We start from the raw sequence: 13390 nt of genomic DNA on the forward strand, positions 1-13390 counted from the left end.
CATGGATTCCCTATATGTTGTGGTATTTGAGTTGCTGAACGAATACCATAGTGGAGACAGTTTATACTCCTTCATTTTGACTCATGAAAAAACTCATGATTCTTCTTGAATGGAACAAGCTTCTTTACTCAGACAATGGATCCTTCACAGCGAACGTATTAGCATAATTTTTTTCAAAACCATGTTTCAGAAGAAACAGGGAGTCTGGGGCCTGGAGCCTCATCAAGGTTTCTGTGCACAGCTCTGGAAGGCTGTCAGGACTTTGTGATGGTGACAGGGTAAACCGCCATAAATCCCCTCCATAAACAAAGGAAAGCTACGGACTTAAATCTGGTAGAACGAAAAACGTCCACTGCAGGAAATATTAGTGTTCCTGTCTTTTCTGGCACAACAGACATTCATGCCCTTTCCCTGTGCTTTGGGAATGAAAAGTGCACCAAGGGCTGTTAGTGGGAAAGCCTGGACCCCTAGGGCCAGAGACGAAGACTAGAGTCCCAGCCTGGCGCTCCTCATGTCCTTCTCCAACATCGACTCCATTTGATAATTTAGCAAAGAGGTGATGATGGCAAGGTGTGCTGTCGATCCAGTGAACAGACCGGTGCTGCAGATTCTGCAAAGATTTGCTTCACGCTTTCATTTTCTTTGTCGAAGTGCGATAACCATGCTGCTCGTTTCCCCGGAAGCAAGAACCTGACACTTCACCCTTTGGGGTTCCGTGACGCGCAGAGAGTCAACTGAGGAAACTCACTACTGCGAATGATGGCTATTTGGAAAATCCTTCCCTCCAAAGGAAGAAAATGGATTTACAATTTTTAGGTCTGTACACATATGCAGATGTACATATGCATATACGTATCTGTAATAAAAGATGAGTATAGGGGCGCCTGGGTGGCTCAGTGGGTTAAAGCCTCTGCTTTCAGCTCAGGTCATGATCTCAGGGTCCTGGGATCGAGTCCCGCATCGGGCTCTCTGCTCCGCAGAGAGCCTGCTTCTCCCTCTCTCTCTCTGCCTGCCTCTCTGCCTACTTGTGATCTCTGTCTGTCAAATAAATAAATAAAATCTTAAAAAAAAAAAAAGATTAAAAATAAAAAAAGATGAGTGGGGCGCTTGGGTAGCTCAGTGGGTTAAAGCCTCTGCCTTCAGCTCAGGTCATGATCCCAGGGTTCTGGGATCGAGCCCCGAATCGGACCCTCTGCTTGGCAGGGGGCCTGCTTCCTCCTCTCTCTCTGCCTGCCTCTCTGCCTACTTGTAATCTGTATCTGTCAAATAAATAAAAAAAAAAATAAAATCTAAAAAAAAAAAAAAAGATGAGTATTTAGTTTTTGCTGACGTGTGAGGCACTGTTCTCAGTTCTTTACCTGTATCAACCATCCCACAAGTAGTTACCACTATTTCCAGATTTTACAGATGAGGAAACCTCAGACAAAACGTTAGCTACACAAAGCGAAGGAATGACAGAGGCTGGGATTCAAGCCCAAATTCTCCAGCTCTGGAATCCACACTGGAATCCAGGATGCTATCAACATACATATCAGGGAGTGCTGAAATCTCCTACTGTCATTAAGCATTCATATAAAAGAAGGAGTTGGGGGAAGTGTCTGCTGTCTCAAAATTCAGAATAACACTGTTAAAACTGAGCAAATTTGTTACTAATGTTGTTTATAAAACCATGCTTTGAAGAGCCAATTTGCCGAACCATTGAAATTGAAAACATTTAAATGCAAGCTGCATCCCAGAGTTTGGAGTCTCTGCATAGATGTTGGTTAGAGAAATTCTGCATCTAGTAATCCTTAGCTTTCCTTATTTTATTTCCTCTTGAACTTAAACCCAGTGTGATATCACTATAGAAGTTATTGAAAATAAATTTCCATATTTGACGCTGTGGAGATATGATGGGTCTAAAGGAGGGGTCAAGTGGAAATTTTTCAGTCTGACTTACATGCTTCAAAAGGAACAGACAATATTTTTATGCTACCATGATTCTCTCCAAAAGCACTTTGAAAGTGAGTGTTTTGATATCACAAGCTGAAAGGACTTTCCATAGGGGTGGGTGATTTCCAACAGGAAGTAAGATTAACAATTCACATCCTGGCTTTGGTTTAGGCTTGTATTTGGAATACTAATTATTTGGGGAAGAAGGTGAACCATACATTACTGACCCATAATGAATCTTAAAATGTCATGTGTATATTTTATAAGTCTCTGAGGAAGTCAAGGTCATATGCAGCTACCCTGATAAAGATATTAGGGGCTTTTTTAAACTACCGATCTCATAGGCTATTTTTCTGCATTTAAGATGATGTAGTGTGTACGAGACAGATTTAGCTACCCAACAATAAGAAATTAAGCAGAGGTCAAACTCAGTGCTGGTTACAGTAGTTAACAGGTGTCTAAAATATATCTTTTTACCATATAATATTAGAGGCTGAATTTTCATACTGATATATCTGAGTTTTGCTTATTTCTTCTTTGTCTCTTCAAGGACAGTATTATCAGGGAAAAGAAGACAGGGGGGCTCAGAAAACCCAAACTTTTCTTCCAGTTCCTATGAAGGGGATAAATTTGTGTCACAAAGGAAAAGAGGACACTGCATTTAAATAACTATGTAGTGATTACTTCCATTTCCTTGGCTCCTCCTACGGCAGATACTCTATTCACTCACTCACTCACTCAAACAAAACAAAACAAAAAACCCATCTGAAATCCTAAACCACAAAATAAAATACTAGAGGGTCCCAGGGCTGGAGAAAAGAGTAAGGGGGCTGGAAGTAAGGGTTGCCTAGAAACTATCTCCTCCTTCCTTTAATTCATAGCCTGAAAGAGCTCCTGACATCCAGAAAGGAGCAAGGGAGAGATTTGAGAGTGGACAGTATTTCAGAGCGAAGCAAAGCCCGAGCTCTGTTTCCTTGTCATCTTCCACTGTGAGGAAATGATCTACTGGCGTTCTCTCAGGGCTGATTTTCTCACCCCTTTCTTCAGGACTTCTCGGTTATTCCTAAGTCTACGCTGTGGTTTGGATGTTAAGCAGGGTTTTTGGATGGGGATGTAACAGCCACTTAATCCTGCTTCCCTGGTCCTCTTCTGGATTGTTTGCCAAGTCTTTTGCCTTTTCTAGGTTAGGAAGAGGTCTCTTTGCTTGTCACAATCCTCATGTCCCCTCTCCTGGGAATGGTTAAATTCCCCATTTTGTGGACTAGAAAAGATTTCTAGCCTTCTCCTTTATCATATTTTTGGTTGCAGCGACTCAACCCTGCCACCGTGGTGGGAAAGCAGTCACGGACAATACGTTAACCACGAAGTCTGGATTGTATCCTTATAAAACTTTATAGACAAGACAGGTGGCAGACTGGACTTGGCCCAGGAGCCATAATTTCCTGATACCTGATATAAACAAAAGATAACTCCATTACCTCATGCTAGGTGCTTAACCGTGATATTTACACAGCACACAAAGATCCTGGAGGACACAGCAGGGGACGCTCAGCAAACCGACAGGGGAAGGGGGAGCATATTCCAGGTTGATGGATTTAGGGCCCATAGGAGAACCTAATACTGGCGAGTGGCAGGTGGGCTGATGCAGTGGATTGGAGGCTGAGGCCCTCAGAGGTGGGGAATGGACCCCCAACACCCTACAGGTGGCTGGCTTCATGGGCTATGCTGAATTCGGACATGAGGGCTATTTCATGAATATCTGGGCTATCATTTCAAAGGAATGTCCCTGGAGACAAAAAAAAAAAAACAGTCTGAATCAAGTGAATTTATTCCTTGTGAAGACCTCCCCAGCTTTTGGGTCATCCCGTGGCTGGCTTGGTTTCTCAGGTATGAAAACCGTAAGCTAGCCCTGGTCCCAGGAAGGAAACATCACTGCTTGTTGCCATATTCGTACAGGCGTGGCGGTCAACACTTTCTTAAAATCACTCTTTGCCATATGCTAAATTCAGTCATTGTTCCCCGTAGGGCATGCTCCTTGGACTCAGAAATAACACCTGCCTCATTTTTGTCTTTTCCAGTTGCAAAGATCCGATCCAGCTGGGCAAAGCATAACACTCAGTAAGCTAATCGAATTTGAATTCGAAAACGGTTTTGATTGCAAGTTTTTTGTTCTTCTACTTTAAGCTAGATGTTGCTGGTTTGAGGGGAAAAACATCATCTTATTATAGAAAATCCAGAAGCTTGGCTCCTGTAACATATACCTTTTTTCAGCTCTTTTTTTTTTTAAGATTTTATTTATTTATTTATTTGACAGAGATCACAAGTAGGCAGAGAGGCAGGCAGAGAGAGAGGAGGAAGCAGGCTGCCCGCTGAGCAGAGCGCCCGATGTGGGGCTCAATCCCAGGACCTTGGGATCATGACCTGAGCTGAAGGCAGAGGCTTTAACCCACTGAGCCACCCAGGTGCCCCTTTTTTCAGCTCTTTTAAGCTGCCTGTCACATCAATTTGTGATTTCTCTGTCAATATATTAAAGTTCACTGATCATAATTACAACAAATAATACATGTAGGATTGAGGTGCATTTTAATGAAAGAGAAAAGAAAAGCTCTGTATTAACCTAGGTTTCTTGTTGTATTTGTATTTCAACACAGTCCCCTATAAAAGGAGAGCGGAATTCACAAGAACACACAAACCTAACCTACAACTTATGAGCAAATGCTGTGTTCAGCGGATTTTCAAATGAATACTTTTTCTTTGATGGTATCTGTTAACTAGCTATATTTCTTAATCTTCATAAATGCCATTGCTTAATTACTTGAACTCCTTTTAATCATCGGCTAAAGCAGCAAGTTTGTCTTTCCCGGTTAAAGTGCGCCCTCTGGTGTTCATTTGCTAAGATGCAACGGCTTCCGTCCATGGCATTGGCGTACAAACAATCTCGGTTCTACAGTATTTCTAAAAGATTGGAACACATTTCATCCTTACACCTTGTATGCAAAGAAAGTGACGTCATTGAGGAAGACAAGATGAGATACCTGGAATTCCCTTTAGGATCTACAAAAGAAGCAGGATAATTACCTCCCTCCACTGCTCACAGCTTCACCTCCTCTCTGATAAGTTACTAGAATGTTACAAATAAAAAAAAACAAAAACAAAAACAAAAACAAACAAAAAAAAGAAAACAAAAACAAAGAAAAAAGAAAAAGAAACAATTAATAGACATGTTTACATTTATAAAATTGAAAGTTATTACATCCACCAGTATCTTTCTAAAATGGAATACTTTCTCACCTTCTACTGAGAAGCATTGCAAAACCATCACAGAAAGTGACAGGTTTCCAGTTCAGCTAGTTTTTTTTAGGATTATATAGAATTAAATATGTTACCCTTATTGTCTTAATGTGCCAATAAGGTTGAGAACTAAGTAAAAGCAAATTTGAATACACTGTTATTAAATATATTACACATTGTTACATTTGCATTCCCATAGTTTTCTATTTTGAATTTGTTATTAGAGCCTATAATTGCATGATTTATACATATATAATTAAAATTTTAAAATTTGGGGAAAAAATGGCAAGACTATTGTCCCAGAAGTATGAATACCAGTAAGACAAAGATAAACGTTAAAGTAAACCTTCTCTCCCTCTACACACAGAAGTATGCCATTAATTAATATGACTTAATTAATTAATATGTGGCTTACAGAACCCCCTCCCATTATATTTTCACCAGACGTGTGTGTATATATAGTGACAATACATCTAAATGCTCTTGAAAGCATTCTCAGCCTAATAAATTATGGGTGTAAAAATTTACCAATAACAAAGATTTGCACACAGTTAGGCAAGGGGTTAAGAAGATTAGCTTTTCTGTAAATACAGACACATTTTCTAAGAAGAAATAGGTTTCTAAAAGCTGCCAAATTCTGCTACTTAGAAGAACTCCAAACAGGGAGTGTGTTAAGGAGAGATAACTGCTTCCAGTGATTATAATAACTGGATTAAAACCGAGGAGGCAAGACTTCAGGTACATCGGATATTAAAGGTGATGTGAAGGAAGAGGACCCACTTTGAAAGAAACCGAATAGAACAAAATATTAGGATTCTGACTTTGGGAAAATACAAAGTTTTATCTTTCCCATGTGTTGGATATTTTCATTCCCCTTCAAAAACGTTGATTCTATGGACAGAGCGTTGCAAGGGAGAGAAATTTTCATTGGGAAACGTGAACGCTTACGTTAAGGGGGAAAAAAATGGACTGCCAAGTAGGAAATAATCAATAAGATCATTAGCATGTTAAATCATACCGAGGGTGGAAACGGAGCATCTATCTAACGAGACACGTGCGCGCCAGGCCAGGAGGCAGCGTGGGGTCGTGAATACATAACTGTATTACATGGCGGGAGAAAGCATCACCAACCATTTCTACTTCACATGCACACCTGACGTGAGTGAATGAAGTATTGCATTCCGTCTTAAGTCCTTCTCCCCAACCAACTTCAGAAAACGAAATAAAAACAGAAACACAACAGTACAACACATGCCAAACTGACAAAGAAGAGGAGGAGGGTAAGTGCAAATATATACCTGTTGGTGTGAAGGTAAAAGACGGGACTGAAAAATCAAAACAAAATATAAACCAGTTATTAAGCTGAAGAGAGAAAGGGAACATATCACATTAGTATAAATCAAGCAGACAGCGGAACATAAAACAAATGTAAATAACTAAGCCAGGAGTTCTGACACTCTGATAGAGGAGTAACACCAAATCTGAGGTGAAAGGGAGGGGCTTGTCTCTACAGGTACCATTCTCAAGTGTCTGGCCTGGGAGTCGTGCTGGGTTCGCCTGGGAATGACCCTGCTAAGTTGGGTCCCAGAGATGGCGCTCCCGGCCTTAGGACAGACGGGAATCCTCTGCGATTAATCATCTCCAAACATTGGCTGACGGATGCTCAAACAAATACTATCAGGGTCTCGCTTGAACCTTATCTAGAGCTCTGAAAGTAAAGGCTGATTAACGCGGACTAATAGGTGCGCTTCAGTATTCATCCTTCAGAGAAAGAGAGTCAGAGACAGGAAGGAAGGGAGCAAAGAATGAAAGAGGGAAGGAAAGAAAGAAGGAAAAAAGGAAGGAAGAAAGGAACACAGGAAGAGACGGAGGGACGGAAGAAAGAAGGGAAGAAAGACCTGGACCAAAGGGAACCATAAAACCAAACTGTTTCACTGCTGAGAAATGCCTGACACCTTATCCTAGAAACAGTGTAATACTAGGTTTTTATCATTATAGAAATTTGTGAATGGACTGGAAAAAAATGGGGAGTTTTAAACTTTAATTTTTCCATTATAGTTTACGTCGAGAAGCATTCTCCGGGTAGGCTGTGCCGTTTTTAAATGTCACGCTAGAAGCTGAACAATAGAACGGTAACACCCCTGCGGAAAACCCTCACTCTGCGGTTATAAATCGTGATCGAATCAGTAAGGCCTGAAACGGAAACACAGACCTTCAAAGTGGCAGCCTCGCCACCCCCACCCCCACCCCCGCCCGGGGGGTTTTCCTACCTCCTCCCATTCCTGGGTGTTGAATACACCGCAGTCTGTTTCCGTGTCATTTCACGGTGGGAGGAGGCTGACTTATTTTGTAAGCCCTTCACGTTAATTTCAAGTAAACATTTCCCCTGGTCCCGAAAGCCCGGGAATCTTCCCTGCTGCCTGGAAGACTCAAGTTGGCGTTTAAGAAATCCTTAATACTCACAAACTGGACTACTGATCACGTATCGTGGGTCAACAAGCTGCCAAAAATGTGTTTTCCACGGCACCCTGGAATGTCTCCAAGACATTGACTTTAGGACTAGAGCCCTTGGGGCTCCACCCTGCCATGCTGGACAATGCGGTGTGATGGTCACTTGCCACCAAACCATCGCTGAGCACACTAGAAGGAACATGGACAAAAACTTCAGTGCCGCGTGTGCCCAGCTGATACACTGGCTTTCCCTGGCAGCGCAGCAGGCCCTCCCTGTCTCAAGAACTCTATTGTGTTTCCTTTCAGTTAGGTCTTTCCAGGGCTTTGACGTAACTCAGCCACAAGTCCTGGGATTGAGTCCCACGTCGGGCCCCTTGCTCAGCAGGGAGCCTGCTTCTCCCTCTGCCTCTGCCTGCCATTCTGTCTGCCTGTGCTCGCTCTCTCCCCCCCCCTCTCTGATAAATAAGTAAAATCTTTAAAAAAAAAAAGATTAAAAAAAAATTCCGAGTTATAGTAACAAGTCTTCATAAATAAATAAATCAATAAAAAGGCACATGTAAAAATAAAGCTATTTGAGCAAGAACAGAGTGCCTGAACATTCCTTTGCAATCACAAGGACATAAGGAAAAGAGAAAAAATATGAAAAGTCCTTGTCAGTCCTCCTAGCTAACTGCTAGCCTGTTAAAATCACTGCAGAAGACACGAAAAGAGGTCCCTCTAAATGAAATTTTTAATGGCTTGTACACCAAAGAATGATTTAATTTTCAAAGCTTCCAATAATGGAATCATCTCTTTTTACCCAGCGATGCTGGCGCACTGTGTGGACATTCGTGGAGAGGGATCCTGAGTGTTCTAGCGGAGAGTCTATCTACGGGTACACATGGTGGGGGGAGGGGGGAGGCTAATAACACTCACTGTTACCCAAAGTCACACGCTGGTTTGATGGTTTAAAGGTCAAGAGGGTCTTTTATATCTATTTCTTTAAAATCTTTCATTTTTTTTTTTTTATAATTACCGGCATTGTTTCTGGCATAGACAATTTAAGGTTTTAGGGGAGGTACTTTTTATTTTTTTAATTGGATGGAAACAGAATTACGAAAAATTGCCAGCGAGGCAAAGTGAGGAAAGCAGAATCAAGTGCTCACCAATTACATTTGTAATTATGTTCTATGATTTCTGCTTAAACACAAGCTAGTTAAAAGGACAATGGTATTAGTTTCATAGGTTTCGCACAAAGAGCTCACAGGCCTTTGCCAGCATGCTTATAGTCCATTAGTGAAAGAAAAGGCATTTCAGAAAGGAAGGGGGGGTTTCATGTCACACATTCAGATTTCAAGACACTATAGAGCATTAAATTGTTATAACTACGCAGCTGCAGCCCCTCATGGCACCAAGAAATACAAGATTCCTGGAGCATTCGAGAATCTCTACAAATCTACGTTAATTAGTCACTTTTCCTCTTCAAAGTCGATTTCAAAATGCAGCTCCCAACTCACCCTGCCCCTCCCCCGCTCCGTGACACAGGGACACCCACAAGCCCCTTCCCTGCACTGGATTTAAGTCAAAGGTTGTAGACAGTCCCACATGTGCCTGACATTGTTCTACTCTGGGGACATAATGAGCCCCAGCTCTCCTGGCAGTCACCTCCACGGCCTTGTTTTCCATTTCACAGGCGAGAGGGACACTGACATTCTGCTTCATCTCTAGACAGAACGCATATCTGCAAAAAAGATTTTTAAGGATGCTCATGCCACAGCAAATGTATGCATGTACATGAAGAGACAGCTGCATGTCCACAGCGGAGAGGCACATTGCTGTATTTTTACCACATGGGTGATGAATTTGCGTTGACTCCTTTTTGCCAAGACCCCTGTGTTTAGATATTTTAGATATTTTAGACCGCGGTCCCAGGCTGCTTTGTAAGTTTGTAGGGACAGTCAATAGAACTCATTGAGAAAAATTTTGGCTAGCGCTGCAAGTTCTGACTTTGTCATATAACGGATTCGAGAAAGGGCTTGGCCAAGACATATAGGAAATGTTTGCTTAGAAAATATGTAGATTTGAGGGGGAAATAAAAAAAGAAATATGTAGACTTGGGGCACCTACGTGGCTCAGTCGGTTAAGCGCTGACTCTTGATTTCAGCTCAGGTCATGATTTCAGGGTCATGGGCTTGAGCCCCATGTCTGGGTCCTTGCTCAGCATGGAGTCTGTTTGAGCTTCCCTCTCCCTCTGCCCCTCTCCCTGCTAGGGCACACTCACTTCCATACTCTACTCTCTCTCTCTCTAAAATAAATAAAATCTTCAGAAGATAGGTAGACTTTTGTTTTTAAAGGGCCAGTGATAGTGTGAGAGGGATGTGTTCATTGGTAGTTCTCTTTAAGTCTGTTTTCCAGGGGCACCTGGGTGGCTCAGTGGGTTAAAGCCTCTGCCTTTGGTTCAGGTCATGATCCCAGACTCTGGGGATGGAGCCCCGCATCAGGCTCTCTGCTCAGCAGGCAGCCTGCTTTCCCCCGCCCCTCTCTCTCTCTCCCTGCTCTCTGCCTATTTGTGATCTCTGTCAAATAAATAAACAAAATCTTAAAAAAAAAAAAAAACCTGTTTTCCAGCCAAGCAAAAGTACTATGGTGACTGTATAATTGTACCAAAAAGGAGCACTCTAGGTAACTTGTTGGACAAAAGAAATAACTTAGGACTCTCCTAAGAGTCCTAAGTAGTAGTAGTACTTATCAGTGGCCCTGAACTGATTCGTGTGTTTGTTGGGGAGGTGGAGGCAGGGAATGTCTGCAGACCTTAGCACACTAGGCTCGTCCATAAAATTGTAAATAACTGCAATCAAGCAAACTTTCTCTTCTAACACTATAGACACACTTGTGAGGAAAGCCCCATCAGGGATTAACAGTATATACACACTCAACTCCGTGACCTTAAATACAATAATCAAAAAAGAACTAACCCTCCTCTCTGCACGAGGAGGCACATCATCTAGTTGGGCATTCCATATTCACTAAGGAATGATTACCTTATAACTAATCAGAAATGCTCATGAAATAATTATTTTATAAATAATCTCTGGCATCACAAAGGCAGCCACACTCCCGTAAAAGCTGTGTGAGACCGTGTGAGGCTGGTATTTACAATTCCTGTGACAAGGACATTAAAGAATTTCTTTGAGAATCTAAAGCCATGAAGTACTTCCCAAAGGGCACACGAGATGGTGTAACGACCAAGGGGAAACCTACCTTCGTGAAACATAGTTTCAAGGAACTGAGCCTCAAACAGATAAGCCCTGTCGAAGCCTTGCTGTTTGAGAGGAATCCTTATCCTTATCTAGATCACCCTAAAAGCACTTTGAAAATCTTTACATATTACAATAATTTAATATAGCAGATGGATAACCATGAATCGTTGGGAGCCACAGATTCAAATCAGGAGTTACCGAAACATATTAAAAAAATGGAAAAACTCAGGAAAGCTAATACCTTTCCGGATACCCGCGTAAGTACTCGCCAGTCCGTTTCTCTTCTTTCGGTGTCGATAGAGCCAGATGCTGAAGACCATGAGGATGATCCAGCAGGCGGCCCCGATGCCCGCGATGAACGCGGGCTGCTTCACCACGTCGGAGATCTGCTGAGCAAGGCTGACTTGGTCTTCAGGCGACACCGGGTTTCCGTGGGAATCTGAAAAGCCATCTTGGGATTAATATGGGTCGAAAACTCGGCGACCTCATGAATGCATGCTTGTCTCATAGAAAATGGCAACCAGGGGCACCTGGGTGGCTCAGTGAGTTAAAGCCTCTGCCTTCAACTCAGGTCATGGTCCCAGGGTCCTGGGATCCAGCCCTGCATCGGGCTCTCTGCTCAGCAGGGAGCCTGCTTCCTCCTCTCTTTCTGCCTACTTGGGATCTCTGTCTGTCAAATAAATAAATAAAATCTTAAAAAAAAAAGAAGAATATGGCTATCATTATTTTGTGAATTTTTAGACAATCATTTCTTTCATTCCGTGACATCCACCCTTGCCAATTAAAATAGTCCATGAGATTTTCAGCAAAATTACAGTCATTCTATTTTAATTCAAAACAAACAGGACACAATAATTTTGTGGAATGTGCTTAAAAATATGACAATGACACACAGGTTCTATTTTTTTTTTTTTTTAACTCCATGGAACTCTTCATTGTTTAGATTAAGTTTCAGAGGACAGAGCTAACAGATAAATACAAAATTACAATTCTAAACACTAAACACAAATGCTTGAACAGGAGTCTATAAATAAGGGGTAGCAAATAAGTTGTATAGAAAAGACATGAACTTTCTCAGACTTCTCAATTACATGTTCTAAAATGATAATAAATAAAATGTAATTTCCCACTTAAGGTAGATATTGAAAAAAAAGGTGTGTGTTTTCCTCCTCCCTGAATCCCCCAACTACATGACTATATTATAAGACTCTAAAATGTCTTAGAAACACATTATCTGAGCCTATGTTCATGGGGTCTATACAATTTTTTTTTTTAATTTTATTTATTTATTTGACAGAGAGAGAGCGAGCACAAGCAGGCAGAGCAGCAGGCAGACGGAGAGGGAGAAGCAGAACCCTGGCCGAACAGGGAACTCGATGCAGGGTTCTATCCCAGGACTCTGCAATCATGACCTGAGCCAAAGGCAGCCGCTTAACAGACCGAGCCATCCAGATGCCCATCACAGGGTCTATACAATTTAGTATAACATAACACTAAAGAAAATTTAAGATAATGTTACCACTGAGATAACTATGAATAATCTTTCTTTCTTTTTTTCTTTTAAAAGTAATCTCTACACCCAAAGTGGGGCTTGAACTCACAATCCCAAGATCAAGAGTCGGATGCTATACTAACTGAACCAGCCCCAAAGTCTGATTGTTTGGTTTTGAGTAATCTCTTTCTTCTCAAACAACAGCCATGACCAGCAATAGACCCAAGAACATTAAATACGGACAAGAACTATCCAGTGTTACAAATAGTCGAAAAGGCTCATGTTTTCTGTTCTTCTGACTCGGTAATTTAAAATTGATGGAATTTCTGGCAATGTAAATTTCCTTTTTTATGTTTAAACCTACTAAGAGATTCTTTTTTTAAGTCCACCATTTCAGCAAGTCATATGGAGCCGTCAGCAATGTTTGGAGAAAAGTACAAACCCTTGTTCTGTGATCAAAGCAATATCCTACTTTGTTGGCACTGAGGATGCCCAGTGGGCACAAGTCCCATTAGTGCCTGTGGTTTTAATGTTCTGCCCCCACAACATGTGGTGAAATGAGAAGGTGTTTGCCCATGCTATTAGGAATGGTGCTTTCTTACAGTCGTCTAATTTTATTGGACTCTGAAAATGTGCTGCTCATCATCTGTTTTAAAATAGAAACATTCATTCCAGTCCAAAATTCCTTTTTTTCCCCCAGAAAAAATAATTGGTATAGCTTATTATATATGAAGAACATTTCTCAAACAGAAGAAAATTCTACAGATTATTTTTTTTTTATTAAATGATATGGTGCCCCAATAAGACAATGGCAGGAAAATAAAATGGCAGGAAAATAAGCATCATTCCATGGCTAAGGAAACCACCTTGGGAAGATTCCACACCCCATCAATGTATAATGGTAGTTACATTGCTACTCCTGTGTGTGTGTGCATGTGTGTGTGTGCGTGTGTGTGTACACGCACACATGCGCATGTGTTTTATT

The 13390-nt window shown here is 41.5% G+C and overlaps 1 protein-coding gene across 2 annotated transcripts in view; it reads right to left on the reverse strand.

Moving 5' to 3' along the window:
• The window catches only part of ROBO1 (roundabout guidance receptor 1), a 1158618-nt gene that overhangs the window by 39972 nt on the left and 1105256 nt on the right, over positions 1-13390 (reverse strand). For both annotated transcript variants that reach the window (XM_082690172.1, XM_082690173.1), the window contains 3 exons: positions 11155-11352; positions 6522-6548; positions 5011-5053 (listed from right to left, as the gene is read on the reverse strand). In XM_082690172.1, the coding sequence (XP_082546298.1) occupies positions 5011-5053; positions 6522-6548; positions 11155-11352 (268 nt within the window). The remainder of the gene's footprint in view (positions 1-5010; positions 5054-6521; positions 6549-11154; positions 11353-13390) is intronic.

Source organism: Mustela nivalis (genome assembly GCF_964662115.1).
Source record: "Mustela nivalis genome assembly, chromosome: 1".
Taxonomy (NCBI): domain Eukaryota; kingdom Metazoa; phylum Chordata; class Mammalia; order Carnivora; family Mustelidae; genus Mustela; species Mustela nivalis.